Below are 15,692 nucleotides of genomic sequence, written 5' to 3' on the forward strand. Positions count from 1 at the left end.
CGCCTGCCTGTAGGAGTAATCGAGTGTATTGTAGACGCCTGACTGCACATTGCAATAATGGATTTTGTCATTTTGAATGAGCAGGGGATTGCACAAAGCTGCCATGCCTATACAGTCTCCAGAAAAGCTATGTTACTTGTCTCGCCAACTGCCTTTTTCAAAACCAAAACCAGCTCATCCAGAGCCGCAAGCATTTGCAACAGCGCATTCAAAACGACTGCATATCTCCTTGAACCCTCGTCGTCAAAGTTATCCTTGTGGTAGACACCGCTGGATCCGCGAATTCCCTCGTGGAAATGCTCCCTTGCAGCCTCTACTGCCTTGGCGAATAGTGGCGTAGGCAGGACAGCGGGGAGAGGATCGCCGGTCTTTAATGCTTGCTGCACCAGTGAAAGCACCGCCATGAGCTCGGCGATAAAGCTCTCTTTGATGGTACCGGTGGATGGAATGATCCACGCCCTCTGCTCCTCTGTCAACCGAGCTGTGTAGAGCAGTAGCTGGGTGACGTTTTGGTTGAGGAGCATACACAGCTGGCAGACCTTGCTGAGCGTATCCGAATCAAAGTTGGATGATGAAAATTCGAACATTGTCAGCTTGATAGGCCCCGCAATGGACAAGAGAACCTCGGCCACTGCTAGGCCCTCCGCCTCGACAACTTCGCGCAGATCTGGCGCAGCGTCCTTCCAGTTGGATGCAAAAAGGGCATACAGATCTCGCACACTAACGAGGCTGTCGGCAAGAAGATGGCGATAATGTCGGTTCGCAGAGGGTGGTTTCGGGAGAAAGTTGACAACGACTGTCCCGCCAAAGCCGACGAAGACAAGGACAACACGTCTCCAGAACACTTCGTAGCCTACGCCAGGGTTACCATAGATTGGGTTGTGAGTGTCGATCCAGCTGTAGGCCTGGACGAGATATGCCGTGACAGCCATCATGAGTCCTGCAGGCATCAAGGCGGGCGAGCTGAAGAGACGCCACCACATGAAGATGACAATCACAACGGCCATGATGGCAGCTTCGCCGTACGGGTTTCCTCGCCCGTTGCCAGCACCAATATACCATGCTGCCATACCCACAATGCCACCGATGATGGTTCCAACGGCTCGAACAATGATTCCATACACAAGGTCGGCCGTGTACGGGACAAGAGCAAGCTGCGCCATAATGACAGCCCACATCCCCTTCTCCCGGTAAAAGAAGCCCGCAGTGGAAGGGATGATGGCTGGGATGGAAAGGGCGAGAGAGACAATCACCATGCGAAGTCCGTAAATGCCCTCGGCACTCCCCAGCCACCTGGTAGTGTTCAGCACAAAGTGACCCCGTCCGCTGCGTTTGCGGCTGTTTGGGGTTTTCATCGCGGCCAGTTCAGCTTGCGCCGATTTGGCATTTGGATCAACTGACTCCTTGGGCAGACGAGCGTTCGAAGCGACGGTTGAGATGCGAGTGATGACCGTGTCGCCAATATCTGCGCCAGGCGTGTCGTTTTCTGACAAGTCGGTTGTGCCCATCCACCCGAAGAGGGACATTAACCGGGTAGGGAGCCAGATTCGCAGCCTCGATCTAGCAGTCTCTAATTCGATGATTCTCGAGAGGATCTCTTCCAGTGCATCTGCTAGCTGAGATAGTCTCTCCTTGATGAGCAGTCCCAGCATCAGGCCAGTCAATACTGGAGCGGCACCATCGTCGACCTGCAGGATGCCCTTGTCATCGAAGATGTGGTGGGAGGGATCGAAGAGATATTGAGCGGTGGAGTTGATGAATTCCTCGCGACATTCTCGGAGCTTTTCGAGGGTGGCAGTGTGCTTCTGCAGCCTCTCGGCGTGGCCAGCTGCCTTGAACGCGTTCGAGTGCAGCAAACCCTCGCTGACAGCTTCGATCGACTCTTTGCATGCTTCAATTAAGACCTCTGCCGGGCTCGACAGCGCCTTCAGACTGTTCCGCACCAATTCAGCTCGTTCAGGATGGTTCGACTTTACGTGATAGTCGACTGCTCGGTTAATCTGATGTCGCCCTGTTTCACGAGTATCGACACCATCCTCCACCGCCTGTGCAATTTCCAGTGCCTGCTTGGCCTTGCCTTTTCGTACTTCCTTTTGTCTGTGGACTTCAACCAGACTGGTAAACACAACAATGAGTTGTCGAAACGGGTCATTTAGTGTACCCAGGTCATCTGAATTCCACCTCCCGATGGAAAAGTCAATTGGGAGGAACCGGGTGATGGGTTCCAATTGCTTGTATGTCGTCAGGATTTTCATTCTGGCTCCATTCAGCACGTCGGCGCTCATATCCAAGCTAGGGTGCTTCAATCCAAGGAGGCAAGCATCCAGAAAGGTCGGCATCGGGGAGAGAAGGTTTCTCATTCCGTCGAGTGCTTCGGTTGCGGACGACGTCGGGAAGATGAAGATGTTGCACACGATGGCAATGCCTTCTGCAATGGCGCAGGGCAAGACCAAAATCTTGCCAATGATTCCTCTGAATGCGGGCAATAGAGGCGCTTGCGTGAGGAAGATGGTGCTGACGATGCAAGCCATGATTTGCAGAAGCATGAGCTTGGGTGCCCTGACTCGAAGGCGGGCCTGGTTGTCAGCTTGGCCTTTCGTCATGAAGAGAATACTTACTACCATGTACAAATACAAACCAATCATGAAGAAATAGGTCAGTGACACTCTCGCATCCAACATCCAGCCGTTGTAGATCTCGACCTTGACAAATTGGGTCGGGTTGGTGGCGTTTTGAGCTAATTGCAGAAGCTCGCCATATCGTGCTTTTGTTTGTGCACCCGCGCGAGTCGCCAGGGCGGCCTTCATGCTAATGACGCCCCAGGCCCAGGCGGACGTCATACCCAGCAGAACCATGACGGCCGATATCAGGTGGAAGAAGACGATGCCAGATGGCGGTGCGATGAACAAGACGATGCTAGAGAGTGAGCAGAGTGGCATGCGGCGACGGGCGGACCTACCATCCAAGAAAAGCCGCCTGGCCGAGCACTTTGAGGGTCGGGTGGATGAGAATCAGGAGCGTCATGATCCAAACGGCGAGACAGCATCTGAACAGCTTCTTGAGGTCCTTGGGGTTGAAATGGTCGAGCCATGGTGGGAGTTTTCGGACCGACGTCTTGGCCGCGTTGGTGAAGTAGGGATTGTGGATGATTTCCGGTGCATCGTCGATGGCGTCGGTTTTCGGCTTCTCCTCCTCCCCATTTGCGCTCGGGGGATTCGTCTGGTCGGAGCCGGACATGATGGCGATTGAGGTTGGAGAGTGGCGCGCGCTTTTGTTCAGTTGTTGACTGAGGTCATGACAAAGTTTTCAACCTCGGTCGCGCGGACAAACCTTCAGGCGTGAGGCGTGACGAGAATTGCGCCGGGACTTTGGTCAGTTATGTACCGGCAATCCTTCAGCAGTGAGCGGGCGCACCAAACGCCCCGCATGAATGGGCCTCTGGACAGACACGGGCTGCATTGGTCTCGCCGATCTACCCGTTGATGGAGTTGTTATTGGCCGTAGAGAGGTTTGATGAGACAGGCTTGCTCAATCCAAGCTAGCTGCATTTCCAATCCTCCCCTGCACGTCGTGGATCAACCACCAACAGCCGTTGCGGGAGCGTGACAGCTCAATTACGACGCTGCAACGGAGAGCTAGCGCATCCTCTGATGAGCAAGGCTCTGATGAGCAAGGGGCAAAACATACAGCGCATCTTGACATGGTTTGGTCTGATGGAGAAGCCAAGCCAAATCTCATCTGCGACAGACGAATTATACGAAAATTGGCAAGGGTAGCCTGGTTTAAACTCGCGGCCGCTCCGCGTAAAAACTCTAAAAAAGCAGGCCATGTCTCGGTCCAGAGCGGGAAATGATGCACCACAACCTATTGCCGAGAGACATTTATGTACGCATGGCATATGTCCGAAGCGGTCAGCTTATGGCTTGCAGGACGCGTCAACGTGGCCGCCAGTTGTTCAGATAAGTTACCCCGCTGTAGAGAGTAGCGATAGGGAACCTAAATTTAGCAGTAATAGACGGGATACAAGTCACAGGACCCTGGTGTTGGTGGCTGGGCATGGATGCGGGCGGGAGCTGTGATTTCGGCCATCCTCGAGATAACTGAGAAGTTGCAGCGCCGAGCTTCAACATGGAGAGAGACGGGCGCACCTCGTCGGGTACGAGCCCGATACCGGATACCTGCTCCTTCAATATTCCCGTGAGCCATGCAAAGCTAATCTAGGACGGTCAACCTCAGCAGTCCAGTGTTTTGTTCCACCCAGGCGCTTGATTGCTCCACGGAGACTCCCATCAGACGAACCGCCGAAGAGAAAATTCCAGTCGCTGACCCATCCCGGAAGTTAGTTACGAATAGGGAGATCGTTCTAGTTGACGAAAAAGAACAAGAACCGAGAAGAGTAATAGCATGTAGTCCACAGGCGACGATGACTTCGCTGGTTTGGCGTTGTGCAACTCGGGAGCGAATCTAGATGTCAACGAGAATGACCGCGCACCGGTCACACACAATTTATGGTTTAGACATGGTTCATTTCTGGGGTGTCTTGATTGCATATAACGAGTTAATCATGGTGGAATATGGACGACAGGCTAATTCCTTGACTGAGCGTGAAAGACCAAGCCCGTACACATCACAACCCGACATCTATGATCTGTGCAATTAGACACTATAACAAAGTAACGAGAGCCCATCAAACAATTTCCATGCACCTCAAGTTTCTTCTTATAAACGTCCATCAAAAACCCGGTATGGGTCCGTACATAAGGCTCCAAGGGTCGCGCACTCCGTAGGTTGCGCAAACAGCCGCCCAGTCTCGGGTCGCTGGATCAATAGGGAGGGATTTCGGGTCGTGCGTCTCATCAAACAGGTCCTGGAGATCTTCCATGATGTCTTTTTGATCTAGAGCGTATTCCTTGGTCCACGGGAAGTGCTCAGGGACCGGGGCGTCGGAGTTGGCTGTTCTGTACTGTCTGAGAATCTCGAACCATGGTGGGTCGGAGTAGAAGGCGGGCATGTTGGCTCGTTTGACCACTAGGCAAGTGAATTGATCGTCGAGAGATTGCTCCGAGGCACAGGTACAGGGGTTGGATGGGCGGGGGTAGTCCAGCCAGCACCAAGGGCAGCTGTGGTTGAGGCCGTCGGTGTCGATTTTCATACACTCCTGGATGGTATGCTCTAGTGAGTTACACGACCCACAAAAGAGTAGAGGGTTGGGATCATCCGCCGTGCTCTTGGGATCACCCTCCGTGCTCTTGGGATCAACTTCCATGCTCTGGGGCTCTTCGGTGTGTTGCTTAGCGGCCTTTGGTTGGACGAAGTTCCAGAAGTTGCCCGCCAAACCGTCATCGCCGACCTTGTCACTTTTGTCTCCGGTGGATAAAACAAGCGTGGTGTATGGGACGTCGGAGCGAAACACGACGGCCGTGTATTCTGTGTCGGTAGAGTCGGCTTGAACGCAGTCGACAGCAGCAAGAATGTCTTTTGTGCGGGTGCTGGTGACGGTGACTGCTCCTTCTTCCGTGATCGTGAGCCGAGGCATGGCATATTGGTCGTTGCGTCGAGTTGGCTCTCTGGTAGCCGCGGCCACACGCTGGTTCTCGTAGATGACCGGTTCGTCGGGGAAATATGGAGAAAGACGACCATGATCCATGGTGCGGCGGCGGTCGCGGCGGAAGTTGCTGCGTCGAATGCCCCCAGAGGGCGCGATGCGATGGACGCCAGAGCCAGAGCGATTGCCAGTAATTTCTGGGCCATGGTCATAGTCTGGGACGTATCTGTCTGGATACATGCGGCGGTGCGGCGGAATGTATCGGTCAATACGCCGTCTTGGACGGTGAAATCTGTACCACCAGCCCATCCTTCAGTGTGTGCGTTTGTGTGTTCGTAGGTGCGTGGCTCGGAAGAGAGTCGTGTGGCACGAGAGTCGTCTTGAGAAAGTGGTGGCGAGGGAATGTGGTGGGTGAGAGAGGATTGTTGAGAAAGATGCTCTGAGCGAGATCAGTTGGGGAACTTGAGCTTGGTCACAACCGCCAAGTTTATACCTAAGACCTAAGGTAGACGTTGAATGTGGCCAGCCGTCAGGGGCAGGCAAGCAGCGTCGGCAGCGTGCGAGTTGCAAGCAGCTAACCGACTTGCTTAGACAACCACGTTAGTTATTGCATCTCAGCAATCATCTTTGAGCTTGTTTGTTCTCATTTTAAGTGGCATGTTGACATGCATTCGATGCCAAATGCTTTTGTTGGTCGCTCTGAGAATCACACACTTGGGTCCATCAAAGAAGGAATGTCTGGATCAATGGGCACAATCATTTATCTCGATCTCCATGTACACGTCCATCTCTGTAGTCCAACAAACATTTCCATATTCTCAGATAGCACAGTCCGTATTTCCCCTCCCAGGCTTCACAGTCCGTAGGTCGCGCAAACAGCAGCCCAGTCCTGGGTCGACGGGTCAACAGGCAGCGTGTGGAAGTCATGGGCCGCATCCAACTCGTCTTGTATTCTGCTCATGACGGGTGCACAGCTCATCACAAACGGCCTACTCCAGGGGTAAAAGCTAGGCAGCGCTGCGTCGGGTTTAACGGCCTGGCACTGCTGGATCAGGCTGAACCAAGGCTGAAAGGTGAAGAATGGAGGCATGTTGCCACGCTCGGATACCAGTCGATCGACCCTCTCCTCGATAGTGGCGGCCAAGAACCCAGCGCATCCGTCTGCCGCGTGGGTGGTGTCCATGCACCAGGGACAAGCGCGAGTGTAGCCGTCCTCGTCGGTGGACAGGCAGCCTAGCACGTTGTGACGCGAGGATTTGCACAGACAGCAATGGAGAGTGTCGATGTTGATGTCTTCGGCATGGACATCGACGTCCGTTTCCTTGTCCCCTGTCTGGGCTTGAGATGCCAGTGGAGCCTTCTCCCCGCCCTTCCTTTCCTCCTTCTTATCCGACGGTTCTTCATCGAATTCCTTTAGCCCCCAGAGACACCTATGCTGCTGGCTTCGGAAAGATTTTCGTTTTAGGGGGTTTGCTCGTACGGAGGGTGTGAGGTGTCCCGTGATCTCGCGGTCATCGAGGTTGGTGAGGTCGATGAGGTTGCTTGGGACGTCTTTCGCGCCTTGCTCCAAACTGTGGGCAGCGGCTGGAGGGTTGCTGAGACTGGGGGGCTGCCCACCATGGTTGGCGATGGCTTCTCGTCGGCGTCGAGTGCCTCCTCCATGAGCCGGCGGCATGGCCGGGGCATGTGTGGCGAAGCGGGAGCGTGTTCCCCACGTGCTGCGACGACGGCGAACTGGCACGTAACTGTCTGGGTACTCGGTGCGATGGTGCGAATGGTTGTCTTTGCTAGACGTCATGTTGGCGTGGTCGTGAACGTGTGTGCACCTGGGAGGTTCGGAACATCTCCCGAGCCCAAAGAAAATAAGCAAGTACCTGACGATTTTCGTCTCTCCGAAAAGACAAACGGCTGCCACTCTACCAAAACAGCTGCCGTAATTGCGCTGGCATCAGGTGCTGCCAGCTGGCGACTTGCCAAAGTCCAGAGGACAACCCACGAAATCACTGTTTGACCAGGAGTGCATTGTACTAGGGTATCGCAAACAAGCTGTCGAAACTATAGACTGCCATTTTTTAATTTTATTCTTGTACTACAGTCTGCCTATTCACCCTTTGTCTACTCTGATGAAAGAGAAATACGGTTATACCAAGCCTCCAAGACCCAGTGTCCCTTTTTCCATTCCGAGCGCGACCAAACAAACACAATTAGTAGACGTTTCTAATAGATCGAATTACCCAAGCCGGGTGGTAATGACAAGGAAAGAACTTTATTCATCATCCTTTCTGGGGCAATCATTTCTACCTCAAGTTTGGCTTGCAGAAGACAGAGCTTTGGAACGTCTCGTCGACAAAATCCACCATCTCTCGTACGGCTTGTGACCATATCGCGAATAATTTATCATTCCATGTGATAACGATAAACAACGTCCAGCGTGCAGAAGTCGGGTATCCAAGGGTTTGCCGATACAAAATGTCCACGTCGCATTCATTCTCAAGAAGCTTGTATTTTTCCAGGACATCATTGGATCGAGTTTCGATGACTCTCTTGTACCTTGGTACGAATCGATTCTGGGCACTGTGCAGGTACGAGCAGTAGATGGAGGTCTGGAGAAGCAGTTCGAAAAGTTGTCTTGTGGATTGCACGGGCAGGGTTGGATTCCTACAAGGAATTCTGATCTCGCCTTTGACTGATGTGATTGCATTACGTGAACTGTGTGTTAGATCCTAATATGGTAGAAAAATTAGGAGCCAATGTGCTCAAGATCAGGGGCTGAGAGTGCTAAAAAGATCCGTTACAACGCTGTGGATGCGCTGGAAATTAGTGGCCAGGTATGCTAAATTTTGGGGGTTAAGCGTTAAATTCAGGGTACCCAGATTCACCGTAAATCAAATGTTCCGGTTCGTCCTCTCGCACCCCTTTGGAATCCTTTTTACAAATCCCATTCACTTGACCAACAACGCAATTTTCTTCACCCATGATGGACTCCATGAGCGTTCTTGCGATCTTACTGTTCGAAATTGCTTCCGGTTCCCATGGCCCAGACGTTCTCAGCCAGATTCGTGACATCGTGATTAGTATCGCTGAAGAAGCCCACGTCCAGAACGAGCATACTCACGCGCAACAGCACCAGCGGAACCTCCTTTCCTCTATCCAGGGCCTCGGTACCCTAGCCCAGCAAATTACAGATCCAGCAAGCGCTGGGTCTGCTGTCCACCAGGCATCGCAGTGAGTATCCTCAAGCTGGCATACTTTCCTTCGCTGACCATTGCCAGGGACGCCCCCGGGCCCCATTGCCATGCGATTGAAGGCGTATCCAATCCCCTCGGCAAAGTTGCCGCTGCCAGCTCTGACAACACCCCGACAAGCGAAGCGCTTGCCGCCAAAGTTGGCGTGCCTAGGAACGAGTCCATCAGTATGGACCTGAAGAAACTGAAAGAGAGCATCGCATCTCGGCTAGATGGGCTTGATTCAAAAGTCGCTCAACTACCGAACACTCAGCATTTAAGAGAGCTTCTCTCGGAACGACTTGACCAGATCCTCTCGTCGAAGCAGGGTGAGGAGACGGCCAAACAGTCCACCAATACCATCCTCAAGCTGGGCGACGCAAAGACCGAATTCGAGACCAGCCGCCAGGGAGTCAAGGCCATGACGAGACACTTGGAAGCGGCAATGGATTCCGGGTTCGCCAATTTGCAAGGCGCATCGACCAAGCAACACAAGACAGTGGCCCAGGAATTAGATCGGTTGAGGAACCGAGTTGACGACCTCTCTCTCCGCAACCACGAAGACTTTGACGCCCAGGCCCACACTCTCACTGAAGCTGTGATCAACGCCGTAGCCCGATCATGGCAGGAGCTGGATGGTTCAAGGTCACAGGAGCTGCAGATCAAGCTCTCAGTGGAGCAAGCGGCCAACGAGATCAATGCAACTCTGGTTAGTCGACGCGACGAGACGATTCGGGAACTTGAGGACACCATTACCATAAAAGAGCGCGAGCTGGAGGCTTCTGCAACCGAGTTGGCTCAGAAGGAGTTTGAGATTCGCAATGTTCAGTCAGAGGCAGCCCAAAATGCGAGCCAGATGGAGAAGGAGATACGCGGTCTACGGGATGAACTGTCCAAGGTTCATGAACAGAGTGAGCAAGCTCGGTTGGCTGGAGACAGGCGCATTCAAGAGCTCGAGGAACAAGCTGAAACCGCCCTCAATACGCTATCGAGTGCAAGCAAAAGGGACAGCCAATTTCAAGAGGACCAAACCAACCGTATCCGAGTTCTCCGAGACCAAATCGATCGCGCTGAGTATGAGTGCGACAGAGCCCTCACGAAACGCGACATGGCATATATGGAACGCGACGACGCTTTGGTCCAGCGCAATGATGCCCTTATGGCGCGCGATGACGCCGTCGCGGATCGCAATAACGCATTCGGGGAACTTGATAACGCCCTCGATGAGCGCGACGATGCCATCACAGAACGCAATGAGGCCATTGAAGAACGCAAGGTGGCTATCATGGAGCGCAAGGAGGCCCTCGCAGATCGTGACAAAGCCCTCGCTGAGCTTGATGCTATGCGAAACGCACCGGACCCAACTCCGCAGACAACACAGCCTCCGCAACATCCTAGTACTCGCAAACGACACAGATTGCAAGAGTCAATTGGCGGAGACGTCACTAGCAATCTTTCTCAGGCATACCTCGATATCAGCGAACAAATGCGCGAGCTCTCAGTGGTGCCCAGTCCTAGCATCCGGTTAGACGTCAAGAGCCTTGCGATGGAGATTGCGCCAATGTTTGCCAGCTTGCTATCAAAGAAGCATATGGAAGAATTTCTGGGGAATGATTCGTCCAAATGGCATTGCCTGCGGGATGTGTGTCGGCGCGGAATGAAATCTCCGGCTAAGGATGATCTGGTATGTACGATATCCGGGCACCACAAGTGTATATTTGTGAAGTCAGTTGATCGACTCGGCACGAGGATGTTAGACTTCCAGGATCGCTTGCAATAGTAGTGTTGTCCTGAATCAAATATACGACGCGGATTGATTTCATAAATATTCGCGGGGACAGTGGCGGCTTTAAGGCAGATTGATGATCTCAACAATGAATTCCTACAGTTCTATCAAACTCCATGCCGTGCGTACATATCCATGAACCTCCAGCAATCCAATCTATCGTCGCCTATCCTCGCGGGGAGATCGTGACCGTCGTCTCTCACGATGAGATCGGGACTCGACGAAGCTGATGAATTCAGCGTGAGTGAGTATCTTTGGCGTCTTGGTTCCATTCAACCCCGGGAGGGACTCGAGATCACTGATGGCCTCCTTCTTTAGCCTTGTGGTGACGAGAATGACGGGAATATCGTGAGGCGCCACGGTGCTCGTGAGCTTGGCCAACACCCAGGTTTGCATGAAATGCTCATGGAAGTCGCGCATATTGCCGAAGTAGGGCCCCCGAAGATCTGGCGCTGCGTCAAGCCATAACTTCAGCCTCTTCATTTCGTCCTTGGCGTCCGGTGGCAGTGGTGGGAACGACATGTTGCTTGATCGGTCAGCATAAGCTTCTTGCCCGGGGGAGAGGAGCATGTACTTGACGGTGAGTGGCGGATGAGGGCTCAGTAGGTAGGCCAGGTGACGGAACTTTAAAGGGACTGGAGTGTCGTGGTCGAGTGAAAGCCTCCTCGGTCGTGCAAATGTCAGATGTCAGACATGATGGTTGAGATGAATGTGAGATGAATGTGAGATTTGGTGACTTTTTAGAAACTCGACAGCTGCCAACGGTCCCTCTGGTTTTTGGCAACCTCCAATGGTAGAGCAAGTTCATATGAAGATCACAATCTGGCTTCTCCCACGCCTTTTACTTTTCGGCTTCACAACTGCACATTCACGACTTCACATCCTCATTTACGCGAATCACGTCGATTTTACAATGAACATCCAGACAGCCCTTGGATCAAATGCCACCAGGGCCCTCACCCTCTTCAACCGCCAGAAAATCGACGCGACCATCCATGAGGTTACCGCCTTGATTTCAGAAATGAAGGATGGCACGGATAAGCTACGAGACGAGCATGACAAGGCCGACATTGCTGGATACACGCCTGAGAACGTGACGCTTTTGGGCGACTGGGTCGAAAAATGCCAGGCTCTTCGCGACGAGGTCAATAACAAAACCGAGCAAGCCCAATGTGCTCTCGATTCCGCGGAACGATTAGACGCCGTCCAGGCAGATCTGCAAGGTCTCCCTTCTCTCCAACCCCTCGCGAGCAATGCCCGTGAAAGGGCAAAGGTTGTCTTTGCGTGGCTTCTTGAAAATATCCCGGAGTTCTTCCACCTCGTTCGAGCCCTGGGTACTGATGTATCCCCCGAAATCAAGGCCGCCGTCCAGCAGGCCGCTGACACCATCCGATGCGATCCCAACAGCCAGTTGGCCCTCCCCCGTCAGGCGTCTCCGGAGTCGCAGTCCAGTCAAGCCGCGCTCAACGAAGAGGTCGAAAAGCTCAAGGGAATGGTCCAGGAGTTGGAGTTGGAGGCTAGGCTCAACGAAGGCACACACCAGCTCATGTCGCACGAGCGGGATGCCAAACGGAAGGAGTGCATTGATTTGAAAGCTGACGTGGCCAATATCACGTCTCACCGAGCCGCATCTGAAGACCGCGAGGCGAATCTCCACGATCAAATCAAGCACCAGGGACGACAGCTCGCTCGCTACCGCTCGATGGAAGCAAACGAAGATCTCTTGGCAGAGCTTCGGCAGGAGAACAAAGTATTGAGGGAATGCAAAACTGACCAAGAAGATAAAGTCGCCGGCCTCGAGAAACAGAACGCGGCTTTGGACACTGCGAGGATCAACCTAGAAAAGGAGAGGGATGGCCTGCTCCTGCAAGCCAATTCTTTGAGTTCCGAGACTCAACGACTCCACGAGACCGCCTCTCACCAGGCCCGAGCATCGGACATGCTTATTCGTCTCGTCTCCGCCGAACACAAGGAGGAATCCGAAATTTGGGGAATGATGGTTGACCGAGTTTCCCAAAACCCCACGATGGCGACCCAGTTGAAAATTCGCCCTTGGAAGATTCTGCCTTCATGGTCTACCGATCTGGTACTAGCAGTTGAGTCTGATGGCCATTCAATTTATGCCACCATCACAGACATCATAGCCATCCTCCAGCCAGGATGCAGCGTCACCTTTCTTCTGCGTCGCCTGAACGCCCTACAGGAGGCCTTGAAGGCTCACCAGCTTTTTGTCGCCGTTCTCGAGATGGTAATTGGGCGTTTCGCAGACTCCATGGCGGATCCTCGTCTACACGCAATGCACCGCCCGGCCATGTGCCAGATCGCAGCTGTTGTGTACCCGGCAAACGACGACCGGCTGGTTGCTGTAGAGCAAGCCGCTCTCGCAGTTGATCCTCGAATTGCAAGCCTGAGCCATACGCTACGTGCTTGGAACGGAATCTCACCTTTCCCGCTGGACAAGTGCTTGGAGTACCCGGATCAAGGACTTGTCCTTGTTGGCTTCGGCAACGGCCGCAGTATTCTAGCGGTTGACGTCCAGAAACATGGGTTGTTTTGGGTGGACGAAGTCATCAATAACCTCAGAGAAGCCCATTGCCAGTCTGCTACGGGGCAAAAATTGTCGTTTCCGATTGGTGACCCCGACACACTTCGGTGGTTCATCCGTCACACAAAAATAGAGTATAAGCCGCAGTAATGCCTATCAATTCACGGTCGCTCAGCATATGGGATGTCCTTAGTATTGGTTGGTACGGGATTAGTACACTGGGCATTAATTATGTATGGTAATAACACAAGTTATATTTGCCCAACTGGCCCTTGCATTCCATGACATCATACATTTCCTCACATAGCACTCTAGTCCACTATTTAGAATCTTCCTCCCATCCCTCTTGATGTCCAAGAAGCTTTATTCATATCCAAGGGCCTTGCGGGCATCACCTGTGGCCTTAAGAACCGTCGCCATATCGTCTCGGTGGCAAACCGACGTCCAGATTTGCTCAGCCACTTGGATACGAGCGAGTGCGCCCTCACGATCGATCTGTTCCTTGAAAATCCAAGCCATTAATGACACAAAGGCGTATCCGTTCTTCCCGAGCTCGATAACCTCATCCCGCAGCGTTGTCACGGCGGCATCGTGCCTGTCAGATCTCTCCTTGACGGCCAACATGTTTTCCTGGGCCTTATTGAAGGCAAGCTCGGCCGGTTCAACAGCGCTCAGATACATTTGCATGTCCATGTCCATTCTCAACAAGAGGTTCATTTCCAAGTGGTCAGCCAAGGTTCTGACCTTACCCTCGTAAAGGTCCTTGGCCCAGAGAAAGACAGCGGACCAGACGCTCTGCAGCATTGCCCAGTTGCAAAGGCGGTTGCCCTCCGAGAAACCCACAATCAACTTCTCGGGTTTGGCGTCGTCCTCCTTGTCGAAGGCCCAAGAAACCGCCAGGCCAGACACAATGAGATGCTCGTTGATGCGCTCGAGCTGTTGGCCTTCGGGGCCCCAAACTTTCGTCTCGAAGTTGAGCCACCGGGGGAGTAGAACCTCGAAGGGGCCGCATGTTGGCAGACGGTGATTGACCTCGCCGAAAAACAAACTCCAGGCGGCCTGTCGCTTCTCGAGGTCGATGATGAGAGGATCCGTCATCTGAGCAGCCGCGGGGGCAGATTGAGTCGTTTGCGCAGCAATCTTGCCATTCTCTGACGCCACAAAACGGGCGTATACAGGCGAGTCCGGGTCATCCACATCTTGGGAGCCAAGGGTAAATTCCGGCCACGGAAACGGTGGCATTTTGGCGTTTCCGACATGGTGGGCGAAGACTGTTTCACGGTATTAGCTTGATGCTTTCTCTAGTATGGCTATTGAACTTACACAACATACTCCACAGAGTCATGTCGGCGAACCAGTCGAAGAACCGGGTGCCAACACGAGCATGCCCCTTGTGGAAGATACGTCCGCAGGCTTTCACCACGTTCTTCTCTGTGTAGGAGGCAAGATCTTCTTCGCTCACCTGCCACACTAACACATAAAACGCCTTCAAGTAGAGGCGGCGTTCGCTGACATTCGCTGGATCAATCTTTTCCCATGCGAAAGACAATGGGGTGTCGGGCATGGTCGAGTTGGTGGTATCCATCTTTCGTGCGTATGGTGGAAGTGAGAGTTATCGAAGGAAACAAAAAAGTGATTTGCGTGATGCTAAGGCGAGAGGATGCTAAGGCGAGAGGATGCTAAGGCGAGAGGATGCTTAGTCCACCAAGTGCATGTCAGGCTACTGAACCAAAGGTGGGTTGTGGCGCCCGTTTGCAGCTGTCAAAATTCGAGCGCTTGTTCGATCGAACGACCAGTGGCGTTTGGTTTCTTTTCACTATCCGTTCGCTCCACCAAGATAAATCACATGTTGGACAGAAACTCATGAGAACTTCTAAAAATACAAATGGGTGAGCCTTCGATACCTAGACACAGACAGTGCAACAGAGGAGTTGTCAAGAATTATTGTCCTTGTGCATTTGGTTTTTATTTTGTGAGAACAATGCAGCTTAAAACCTACTAAGATACGCAATTAAATAATCAGTCTTTGGGTCCCCAGTCGCTGCAGCTCCTCTTCTGTGTATCGCTCTCTAATCTCCGCCTCCGTCATTCGAGCCATCTTGACGTTGTCCACGCTGACGGATTCGGTTGGATAGAGCTAACAGTCTACCGACGTTATACGTATGTTAGACGACCAAAAAGAGTCCTTTGTTCAACTATGCACCGTGATATCACAATTAAGGCAACCCCATCATCAAGCCTTAGAAGACGCGGAAAGCCGGTCACTAACTCTTCTTGGCCTTGGAGTTCCGGAAGAAATAATATGGTGGCTAGGCATTGGAATACACTGAGGTTTAGGGCAGTCGATACGGTAATAAGTTGTGGAATGAAGCTGTGATTATTTGGGCAAGCAAGAACTTGTCGCGATCGAAAATCAGGCTGCGCGAAGCCACAACGGCCCAGTCAGCCTCCATCGCGTGGGAAACCGCATGCATGTGCGTCAATCACTTCATTTTACGGCCCATCCTCTCGCACCCCTTTGGAATCCTTTTCACAAATTCTATTGACTTGACTAACAACGCAATTGTATTTACCACCGATGTACTCTATAAG

At 52.7% G+C, this 15,692-nt stretch overlaps 6 protein-coding genes across 6 annotated transcripts; 2 read left to right on the plus strand and 4 right to left on the minus strand.

Moving 5' to 3' along the window:
• Positions 1-49: 49 nt before the first annotated feature.
• On the minus strand, positions 50-3,331 carry BGZ61DRAFT_118627 (uncharacterized protein). Its single transcript, XM_046237017.1, has 2 exons — positions 2,619-3,331; positions 50-2,576 (listed from the first exon to the last, which is right to left on the minus strand). Exons 1-2 carry the CDS (start codon positions 2,937-2,939, stop codon positions 108-110), a joined length of 2,790 nt encoding a protein of 929 aa, XP_046098225.1. The 5' UTR covers positions 2,940-3,331; the 3' UTR covers positions 50-107.
• Positions 3,332-4,732: 1,401 nt separating this feature from the next.
• On the minus strand, positions 4,733-5,785 carry BGZ61DRAFT_538048 (uncharacterized protein; the record flags this gene model as incomplete). The annotated part of the gene is made up of 1 exon (XM_046254604.1): positions 4,733-5,785. The coding sequence occupies one exon, from the start codon at positions 5,783-5,785 to the stop codon at positions 4,733-4,735; it is 1,053 nt and encodes a 350-aa protein (XP_046098226.1).
• A 613-nt stretch (positions 5,786-6,398) lies between these two features.
• Positions 6,399-7,343, minus strand: BGZ61DRAFT_538049 (uncharacterized protein; the record flags this gene model as incomplete). The annotated part of the gene is made up of 1 exon (XM_046254605.1): positions 6,399-7,343. One exon carries the CDS (start codon positions 7,341-7,343, stop codon positions 6,399-6,401), a length of 945 nt encoding a protein of 314 aa, XP_046098227.1.
• A 1,179-nt stretch (positions 7,344-8,522) lies between these two features.
• BGZ61DRAFT_538050 (uncharacterized protein) lies at positions 8,523-10,549 on the plus strand (the record flags this gene model as incomplete). Its single annotated transcript, XM_046254606.1, has 2 exons — positions 8,523-8,770; positions 8,818-10,549. 2 exons carry the CDS (start codon positions 8,523-8,525, stop codon positions 10,547-10,549), a joined length of 1,980 nt encoding a protein of 659 aa, XP_046098228.1.
• Positions 10,550-11,468: 919 nt separating this feature from the next.
• On the plus strand, positions 11,469-13,250 carry BGZ61DRAFT_538052 (uncharacterized protein; the record flags this gene model as incomplete). Its single annotated transcript, XM_046254607.1, has 1 exon — positions 11,469-13,250. The coding sequence occupies one exon, from the start codon at positions 11,469-11,471 to the stop codon at positions 13,248-13,250; it is 1,782 nt and encodes a 593-aa protein (XP_046098229.1).
• A 213-nt stretch (positions 13,251-13,463) lies between these two features.
• Positions 13,464-14,685, minus strand: BGZ61DRAFT_538053 (uncharacterized protein; the record flags this gene model as incomplete). Its single annotated transcript, XM_046254608.1, has 2 exons — positions 13,464-14,371; positions 14,433-14,685. 2 exons carry the CDS (start codon positions 14,683-14,685, stop codon positions 13,464-13,466), a joined length of 1,161 nt encoding a protein of 386 aa, XP_046098230.1.
• Between the last annotated feature and the right edge of the window lie 1,007 nt (positions 14,686-15,692).

Source organism: Ilyonectria robusta, assembly GCF_021365365.1.
Source record: "Ilyonectria robusta strain PMI_751 chromosome Unknown BGZ61scaffold_26, whole genome shotgun sequence".
Taxonomy (NCBI): Eukaryota; Fungi; Ascomycota; class Sordariomycetes; order Hypocreales; family Nectriaceae; genus Ilyonectria; species Ilyonectria robusta.

What these genes read in the sequence shown, in the direction of transcription:
- BGZ61DRAFT_118627 (XM_046237017.1), bottom strand. Translation starts at nt 2,939, where the DNA reads ATGCCACTCTGCTCACTCTCTAGCATCGTCTTGTTCATCGCACCGCCA. An exon ending in GTTTGTATTTGTACATGGTA is followed by an intron (nt 2,577 to 2,618) that starts GTAAGTATTCTC and finishes GCTGACAACCAG; the next exon opens with GCCCGCCTTCGAGTCAGGGC.